This window comes from Cetorhinus maximus, chromosome 17 (genome assembly GCF_964194155.1).
Source record: "Cetorhinus maximus chromosome 17, sCetMax3.hap1.1, whole genome shotgun sequence".
Lineage (NCBI taxonomy): Eukaryota > Metazoa > Chordata > Chondrichthyes > Lamniformes > Cetorhinidae > Cetorhinus > Cetorhinus maximus.
Window position 1 is genome coordinate 95,936,276 of NC_135895.1, and position 10,368 is coordinate 95,946,643.

At 46.0% G+C, this 10,368-nt stretch overlaps 1 protein-coding gene across 1 annotated transcript in view; it reads right to left on the reverse strand.

Moving 5' to 3' along the window:
- Positions 1–6,788, reverse strand: part of cdcp2 (CUB domain containing protein 2) — a 38,699-nt gene extending 31,911 nt beyond the window's left edge. The window contains exon 1 of the mRNA XM_078561793.1: positions 6,623–6,788. Within this exon, the coding sequence (XP_078417919.1) occupies positions 6,623–6,788 (166 nt within the window). The remainder of the gene's footprint in view (positions 1–6,622) is intronic.
- Between the last annotated feature and the right edge of the window lie 3,580 nt (positions 6,789–10,368).

A 10,368-nucleotide genomic window follows, 5' to 3' on the forward strand; every position in this document is an offset into this window, starting at 1 on the left:
GGTGGTTAAGGAAGCATATAGGATGCTTGCCTTTATTAGCCGAGGCATAGAATATAAGAGCAGGGAGGTTATGCTGGAACTGTATAAAACGTTGGTTAGGCCACAGCTAGAGTACAGCGTGCAGTTCTGGAATCCGCATTATAGGAAGGATGTGATTGCACTAGAGAGAGTGCTGAGGAGATTTACCAGGATGTTGCCTGGGCTGGAGAGTTTTAGTTATGAGGAGAGGTTGGATAGACTGCGGTTATTTTCCCTGGAGCAGAGGAGATTGAGGGAGGACATGATTGAGATGTATAAAATTATGAGGGGCATAGATAGGGTAGACAGAGAGGAACTTTTCCCCTTGATGGAGGGATCATAACCAGGGAGCATAGATTTAAGGTAAGGGGCAGGAGGGGATGTGAGGAAGAATTTTTTCACCCAGAGCACGGTGGGAATCTGGCTGAAAGGGTGGTAGAGGCAGAAACCCTCATAACATTTAAGTAGTATTTGGATGTGCACTTGCAATGCCATGGCATACAAGGCTATGGGCCTAGTGCTGAAAAACGGGATTAGAATAGTTAGGTACTTGTTTGACTGGCGCAGACTCGATGGGCCGAAGGGCCTTTTTCTGTGCTGTAGACCTCTATGACATGGGGCATTGTCTGTGTCCCTCTAGTTCTGCTTCTTAAGCAAAAAGGCAATATAAAGATTTTATTAATTAGCTCTGCTGCTTAGCACTTTTTAATGGTCATTATTACTAATTACTCATTTTTTAAATTATCAATTTATTGCTTTGACGTCAATTTTTCTTTTGGCTCATTAAATTGTTTATGTTTTCTTCATAACTTAACTTTTTAAAAAATTTGTGTTTGATGTTGTGCCAAACCAGATCTTAGGCAGATGCTGCTGGGCTTCTTGCTGAAGGGTAATGAGAGGGTCACAAAAAGTCTGACTGCTTTTTGGAAGGCTGGCGATAAGGGTTATCTTTGCTCCAGTAGAAACAAGTAGTGTTCGAAATGCTCAACATGTCTGGTGTCATCTGTGCAGAGCGAAACAGAGCTCATTGCTCCTTCATCAGAACTAGTGCAGATCATGGACCTGAAGCGTTAACTCAGTCTCTCTCTCCACAGATGCTGCCTGGCCTGCTGAGCATTTCCAGTTTATACTTCAGAATTCCAGCATCTGCAGTACTTTGCTCTCCTATTATATCCACCATGCTGGGCATTTGTAACTGTGGTTAGTTTCAATTTAACCTGAGAAAATGTTTATCACTCAATGCAAAATGTAATTTTTCTGCTCACAGATAGAAATAGCGCATTGTTGCAGGTGAATTGGTTGCTGCTAATCTACGTTTTGCCATTTTTAAACCGGAAGTGAAACCAGGGGCAGAATTTTACATCTCGCGGGCAGGCGCGCCTCTGACCCGATTGGGTGTAAAATAGCGCGAGAAGATGTCAGGCGAGTGTCCCGATGTCATCCCGCATGCACGCAATCTTCAATTTGGTGGGCGCAGAATTCGGAGCCATGCTCGCCACCAATTAAACGGTCACTTAAGGCCATTAAAAACCCACTCGATCCAGATTATACGTTGCCTGTGTGATTTCGCGCTCATCACACAGGCAGAACGGGCAGCCCACATTTTGCAAAACCTCATCCAAGGGCGGGATTAAAAAGTGTCAGCAGCATTGCCAATGTGAATAGTGAGGAGTTTAGGAGATGGTTTGCTGCTGGTTGCTTATTTGAACTTGACAGCTTCATCTCTGTTCTGAGATTCATTCTTAGCAGTTCTAGGCTTCATTTCAGGGCTCATTGGTGTCTCCAAGGCCCCTGGAGGATTTTGACCGTGTGGACCCTTCCAGGTATCAGACAGCCTTGTGTTACCCTGATAATGGGGATTGTGGTCTCCGCTGGTGGCACCTCCTCTGAGGAGGAAGAGAGGGGCAGAAGAGAGAGGAGGCCAGGTGTCCCAATGTAGCTTCCAGGGGTGCGACCTGTGGGAGGTGAGGCACAGGCACAAGGGGTGCAGGGCCAGCAGGTAGTCCAAGGCAGGCAACAGGACTCTGAAAGCAGACTGGGACCCTCCAGGTCTTGGCCCTCCAGAGGATGCCCGCCAAGGTCATCACAGATAGGATGTAGTAGTCAGCAGGCTTCCTCCACCTCCGCTGTGAATGTCAGGGGAGTACCAAAACGTAGCGGCAGGGTTTAGGGAGGTTAAGAAGATGTAACTCTTTTGGAGTTAAAACAATTAAACTAAATTAACAAAATAAGGGATAAATCAAGCACAGCCCCTAAGTCAGGTCAGCTGTAAAACCAAGGACAAAGTTTAAAGAAAACTTAACAACATTAAACCAAAATGTGATTAAAGGGGTCAATAAAACACCCCAGTCCCCGCGGTGCCCACCAAGCACGGAAGGCCTCGAGACTGCCGGCAGACACCGCGTGCTCCCTCTCCAGGGACACCCAGGCGCGAACTTAGCTGCGGAAGAGGAACAAACAATCGGGCGGTACTCCCCCCTCGATCGCCTGCTGCCTGGACCTGTTAATGGCCAACTTGGCCAGGCCCAGGAGCAGGTTCACGAGGAGGTCCTCCTCCTTCCCGACCCCCTTCCGCACCGGGTGTCCATAGATCAGGAGCGTGGGACTGAAGTGCAAACAAAACAGTAATAAAAGGTTTTTTAAATAACTGAAAAGGGCAAGAAGATGTAGTTGCACCACCTGGGCATTGCTTGTAATTAAGGTTCACTATTGTCAATAAACTCCCAAGAATGTCTCCTTGCCTATGGCTCCTTGTTCTGATGAACAGTGTTTGTGTCACTTAGATGTGAAACCTTGGTTCCTGGACAAGATAAAGGCAGGTGTCTCAGTGCAGGGCCTCTTCCCTGAGCAGTGTGTAACCTTCAGATCAAAGCGATGGTCCGGCTTAACACTCAGTGGACACATTAGTAAGCGATGGCGCTTGTCATTGGTGCCAGAAGGTTGTGGGCAGGAGCCACAGAGTTCCATCATTTTTCCTGTGTGTTCTTAGCACCTTTGAGGTGGGACTGGCCCCCATCTCTTTAGCATCTGTGACCGGTGGCACTATGCTCCTGAAAGGGTCAGGTGCTGAAGGCTGACAAAGGATCAGGTGCATTTAAAGTTTCACGGCTGCGTCTCCATGATATGACCCTGATCACAGAGTGTAAGCAAGCTGCCCTCAGCCAGACAGGAGTCTGACATTCACAGAGGCTATGTGAAGATCTATGGAGTGTCCTCACTGCATGTCGTCATCATCCTCCTGAAATCTAGCAACTATTAGGGCCTCCGCTGTGTCTCCATGACATGACCCTGAGCACTGAGGGTATGTGCGCTGCCATCAGCCACACAGGAATTAAACGTTCACAGGTGCAAGGTGAGGATGTCAGAACTGTCCTCACTGCATCTCATCATCATCCTCCACGAATCTTGTGACTATGAGGGCCTCCTGAGCACGTCTGCTCATCTGGCCAGTGCGATGGCTTCATCGCCGGCATCCTTGCATTCGAGGGCCTCACCATCCTCAACCCCTTCAATGTCCTCCTCATTGGAGGGTACGTGCAGCTCCTTCATCTCCTCCTCAGCCCGGTCCTCCCCACTTTGCAGTGCCAGGTTGTGGAGTGTGCAGCAAGCAACGATGATGCGAGACACCTTCTAGGAACTGTATTGCAGTGCTCCATCGGACCTGTCGAGGCAGCGGCACCTCATTTTCAAAACGCCTAGAGGTTGCTCCACCAAAGTCTGGGTCACAGCATGAGCCTCATTGAACTGTCGCTCTGCTGCAGCCTGAGGCCGCCACACGGGTATCATCAGCTACGTCCTCTGTGGGTAGCCCTTGACTCTGAGGAGCCAACCCTGCAGCCTCTCTGGACCCTGGAAAATGTTCTAGGGTGTAGAAGTCCCTGGGAATCGTGCGCAGACCTGCAGGGTGTGTTTGTGGTGGTCGCACACCAGCTGAACATTCAGCGAGTGGAAGCCGTTGCGGTTGTCATAGTTGACTGCTTGTTGCCATGGAGATCTAAGCACCACTTGAGTGCAGTTGATGGCACGGTGTACCTATGAAAAACCTGAGATCTGCACAAATCCCAGCACTTTGCTTCCTGGCTTTCCTGACCCCAGACTAAATGTACAAAGTTCTCTGCCTTTGTGAAGATGGCGCCCATGACCTCCTGGATACACTTGTGTGTAGAGGCTTGCGAGATCCTGCACAGGTCACCTGTGGAGCCCTGGAAGCAGCCACTGGCATAAGAATTGAGCCCCACGGTCACTTTGACAGCCACAGGTGGATGCCCTCCGTGTCCCCATAGCACCAAATCCTGCAGCAGATGGCATATGTGACCAACCAGTTCCCTAGACATGTGCAGTCTTCAACGACACTGGTTCTCAGTCATCTGCAGGAATGACAAGTGCTGTTAATAGACCCTGGGTCTAGCGAGGTGCCTATGAATCACCCAGGCCTTGCCACCCCTTCATGTTGAGGGAGGTGCTCTCCCATTTGCCAAGCCAGGGACTTCTGCTGCTCTCTTCTTCTCTGGTCTCTGTCAGCCATGAGACATATCGCTAAATCGCCAGGCTCCATGATCCTGATGTTCTCCTCCTGCAGGATCAAAGGGAGAGATGCATGGGTTAACTGAGAACCTCTCTTGGTTAAGTCTGAAGGCCCCTTCACACATGCAGGAGAGTGTTGACTACCCCTGGGATGGCCGGTGTGTAATGTGTTCATTGGCTATCTGAAAACCCACCCACCTCCACTCCACTCCACTTGACCGATTGGCAGCAGCTTCAGCTGCTGGACTGCATGCTGTGCTCTCAGCTACGGCGCAGGCATTCTCCTAACCCGCAATGCAAGGCCGCGCTGTTAGCTTGAACCATAATGGATACTGCTCCACACCTTAATAAAGACAATGCAAGGGGCTGAGAGTGCCTCCACCACTCACTGTGGCATGGCCACCTTTCGTAAGAGAATTGTATTGCTTGCCCCGTCGGCCAATTGCTCTACTTCCCCCTTAAAATGCACATTAATCTGTAGTCTGCGCCTGAGGGGTCTGGAGCATTTGTTGGCACTTTCATGCTTTTGCATTGCTTGAGTAGGCGGAAAAGCTTCAGAGGCCCGACTCCAAGCATGTCAATGGAGCTGCAGCTGAACAGTCTCAGCTGCAGAAGAATGCTCACTTTTGACAAACTCTTCCAAGTGTGTGCCCGCTTCCCTCACACCCACTTCCCATCACCAACCGCCACCCCCCCTCACCCAGGCATGTGCTTGAGTATTTCCTTCAGTCCATGGGTGCTGCATTGCCCCCTACCCAACCCCAGCATGCGCTTAAGCATTTCCTTCAGTCTTTCTTTGTGCTGCTTTGCCCCCCACAACCACTCCCCCACCTCTGAGCCACACTGGAGCCCTTGCCCCAGCACCGCAGCAAAAGCCAACCGGGAAAAAGTGGCTTGCCTGTGCTCCCAGCGAATGCGCGGCGTCTCTTCCTTGATATCCTACAGGTGACGCTCGCGTGCCCTGCGCAATGTTGTGTACACGCGCCTCCGAGTTCCCCTTGAAGTTCAGGTGCACCCCTTTTAAAGTCAATTGTGAAGCACGCCGTTCTGAAGTCATGCCAATGTGGGTGGTAAATTTGACGTGGGGGGGATGATTCCAGTGAGCAGGGCTTATAATTATATGCAAATATATTAGAATGTAATAAATACATTAAATAAATGTGTTTATTTCCCGTTCCTGACGTGTGACAGTGGAAAATGTGGCCTGCCCTTGACGATCACAATACGGCATATTTGCAGGCTGTGGGGGAGGACACGTAAAATAAAATGGGTGGCTAGCCCATCGCCTTGCTGCTTACCTCTGAGCTGTCCCCCATATTACGGTGAACAGGTAAGGCCATCACCCAGCCTGTCTGGCCCTTAACTGGCCAATTAATGGAGAAGCCCTTTTCAAAGTCGGTGGGCTCAAGACCGACTTTTCTGTCTCTGATTTACATGGTAAATTTGGATTTTGCAATTATTACAGCTTGTACTTCGTAATTCATAAAATCCATTCTAGTTTGGAATTTATTCTTTTGCAGTGATGAACCCATTTTAATTGTAACCTTTAACTGCTGTCATCTTCCGTATCTGGGTTGGATTTGAACTAACTGAACAATAGTTGTTCCACCTTACCGGATGTAGCACCTTCATTTGAAGAGAATATTTGGTAATTACCCTTTCTAAACTGAGTACAGTAGTCATAATCCATAACAGTTTAACTAAACTCAACATCATTTTTCTGTCTGTGTTGGTGCTTTGTTCCAAATTTACCTTCAGAGAACATCAGGTAGGAAGGCAGTGAGTTGGACAAAAAGAGTTAAACCAACATAGTAAAAGAGAACATCTTGGAAGGCATTAGGGAGAAGGAAAGACTACAACATTCTGAAATATGCATTGTAGAAACTGGGCAGGGAAAACTATAAAACCAAACACAGAAATAGTGTAAGATTTCGGGCTTCGGGCCCACGGATACCTAAATAGGCAGTCGACTAGTCATAAGTAATTTTAAGATGGTTTATTAAGTTGATTAAGAAGCAACAATTTCGATATGTGCATTAATTAATTAAACAGATAAAGTGTACGACCTGTGACAGTTTACCAGATGATGGACAGATGGCTGCAGCTGATCTTTGCAGCCCTAAGGGGTAGGGTGGCGATCTTTCGCTGATTGCAGAGGCAGTCTTCCTTTCTTTCCTTGTTTGCCTTTCCCTCAGTTCGGCTGAGACTTCAGGAGGCTCTTGGTCTTCTCTCAGGCAGTAGTTCATTTTCTCTTCCTCCTACGCAGCCATTGATATACTCTATCTCTGAGGGCTGGTAGCTTACCCAGTGTCAACCCCCTATCTCAACCCTTCAAACCAATGGATATGGGGCAGGTACTCAGACCGATAGGTTGGTTGCCACCCTTCCCTGTTCGTCATCCTGCTCGTGGTCAGTTTTTAGTCTACATCACGCTGAGGGTCATATCTTGGTGTTTTCTAAACTTTGGAGATAAGTGGGTGCACAGGACGCCATCTAACAACTTAGCAATGTCAACATGCAGCCTGAGCTATGACTATTTAGAGGTCAAAATGTTCAGAAATCCTCTTTCCAAAAAGAAAATCAATGCTGCTTAGCTAATCCCATAAAATGCTGAAAATACCCGCTTATTAAAGACCCCAATTTCTTACAACAGGAGTTGGCTATTCAGCCCCTCAAGCCTGTTTCAAAAATCAGTTAGATCATAGCTGCATCTAAACTCTACCTACCTGCCTCGGCTCTGTAACACTTAGTACCCCGGACTGTAACAAAAATCTAAAATTCAATCTCAGCAGTGGGAGGGAGGGGGAAAGTTGGAGACCTGGGAGGGAGATCTGAAGTCTCATTGGGGAGGTTTAGGAAGATTGGAAGGGTCAAGGGATGTCCAGTTGTGGTTGGTTGGCAAAGCAGGTATGCTGGATACAACAGATGTGGAAAGGCACTTTCTTCCTCACCATCTCATAGCTGCCAGGTTTCCTGAGGCTTGGAAACCCAGCTGCCCAGAGTTAAATTGGAAATGTGGATAAATATGAGACATTCAGCCTCATTATAATATCTAAATTGCCAAGCTGCCACATGGGAGCAGGTTGGCTGCCTGCTAGCCCCCATCAATAAAGCTGGAAGTGGGTGGGTTGGAGGCAGGTTGGAATCAGGATTCAGATTTTTAACAGTTTAACCTCCCAACTGACCCAAACATGTCTATTTGTTGGGCTTAAAACTCCCCCCAGTGTCTCAGAGGACACGGAAGTGGCAGAATTACTAAATTGTTACCTTGTGACTGTTTTTACATTTAGAAGTGGAGAGAGGTGACTGGATTTGAGAGTAGTAGGAGGGAGTGAGCAGACTGAAAGGCATTGTTGGACATGTTGGGGAGCTGAAGGTAACCTAGGCTCCAGGCTTTGACAATTCCCATCGAAAGTACTAGTGGAATGGATGAGCAGATGGTAAACCCCTTCCCTAATATTTTTCAAAGCTCAATGGAATTGGGTAACATCGTAAAGAATTTCAAATGTGACCCTCAAATTTTAAAAAAAGAGACAAGGATGAATACTGAAATTATTGACATATGAATCTTGCTTGAGTTTTATGGAAAATGTTTAAGATTTAGATAGCATCTGAAAAAAACAGGTCTGATTAGACAGAGTCAACATGGCTTCAGAAGGAGCAGGCCATGTCAGATTAACTTATTTATCGACTTCTTTGAGAAGATTACAACTATGGTGGTTGAGTTATCTACATAGTTTTCATGTCAGATTAATTAACTTTTTCAGTTCTTTGAGAAGATTACAGGTATGGTGGATGAGTTATCTATGTGGTTTTCAGGGCAGCGGCTGACACTGTCCCACATAAGTGGTTGATTCAAAAGGCAGTTGCATATGGGACAGATTAGTCTGTATGTTGTCAGAGTAGAAAACAAAGGTAACACTACAGGGACCACTGTAACTTGTAATTTTTCAGAATGGTTTGAAGAACAGATTATTGTCAAGGGTGTCTAAATTTGTGGGCGATGCTAATTTGGTGCATGGCCAATAATGCTGACCAATGTGAGATAATCCAAAGACATCAGGACAGTCTAGACAATGGGCAGAGAGATGGCAGTCAGAATTCAACATCAATAAGTGCACGTTAATGAGATTGGGGATGTCACATTTTAGGATTTCTGATTATTTATCCATGGAAGGATTTTGGTCTATTTTATATTAAACTGACGATATTAAATTAAATTCATCTCATGAGGATGAATCCATAATACAGTGTATGGGGATATAAATAATAGTTCAACTCATTAAGCACAGTTAAAGCATTTCCTGGAATGGTATTTCTCACATTCCACATCAAGTTGAGACAATAAGATTCATTCCAGAAATGAGATTGAGTGATTACACTTCCCAGTTTGGACCCAGGTTAAAAGTTGTGGTTCCATTGACATAATAGGAGCCTGATTTCAGTTAATTCACGAGGTTCTTGCTCTCTCCCAACAGGCACTCCAGCCACCTAGCTATAGTGAGTAGTTAAAATGTTGGCCCGTGGGATTCCAGTGGGAAGGGGGCTGTAAGACACACGGTCCATTTTAAAGCTCCCCCATGCTGTCCCCATTGGCAGGATGAGTTAAAATTTTTAATGCAAAGATATGAACAAAATGTATTTCAAATAGCTCAAAATATTGATGTTGCTCATCAGCTAAAGAACAATTAATAATCATAATATGTGATACAATCAGCCACCAGCTTCTTTGACAAGTCTGCCAGCACACAGGAGCTCCTTATATCCAGCCATAAGGAATGAAACTAAAGCAGTCTTTAGCTTCAGAGGATTGCTGGCTGCCCAAAAGATTACCAGAAATCTCAAGGTAACAGCCAAAATTTCTAACAGTATTTTCAGACTCATTAATTAAACAACTGATTTCATAGAATGGCTGACTGACTATTTAATTTTTGCTAACTGTGCATGTGATGCAGCAAATAACTGTTAGGAGACTCCCTATCAGGAATTCAGAATCACAGGGAACCAAGCCTGCACCATTATCAACCCTCTGGTATGGTCACGAGGGATAAAAACTCTTCTGAGGCCAATACACAGCAGCTGTTCACTGAAATAGCATCATCATGCCATATAGCACAGAAGAAAGCCCATCAGCCTTGCCTGGCACTCTGGTATTTGTCCCTTCTGAATGTTACTGTAGAATCTGTTTCCACCTTTCTTACAGGCAGTGCATTCCAGATCACAGCAACTTGCTGCATAAAAAAATGGCTACTCATGTCACATGATTCAAAATGTTTACTCATGTCACTTGATTCTTTTGCCAATTACATTAAATCTGTGTCCTTTGGTTACTGACCCATCTGCAACTGGAAAGAGTTTCTCCTTATTTGCGCTATCAAAATAGTTCATTATTTTGAACACCTCTCAGATCTCCTCTTAGCCTTCTCCCCTCTGAGATATAAACATTTATGTTTGTGCACAACCACCTATCTAATAGAAACTATACAAATAATGGCTTTAAACGTGTATTTCCTTCAAGGCATCTGGTTACATACCACATCTATATTTTAGAGGCAGTGGTATGACTGAAGTGGGATGCTTGTCCATGCTTCCATAGATAGAGAACACTACCTTGAAAGGTGAGTTTGGTCCCAGGGAGCAAGTGCAGATGGTGACAATTGTAAATAGTAACCAAGGTCGCCATTTAATTTTGGTTGCAGCCCTCTGGCGTTCATGTTGCTTGTCAGTACAAATTCTCTGCTGATCTTGGTGAAGTTTCATGGCCATAATAGTAATGTTTATGAGCTTTGAACAATTAGGGATGTGCAGTTCCAGTCTGTATACTGA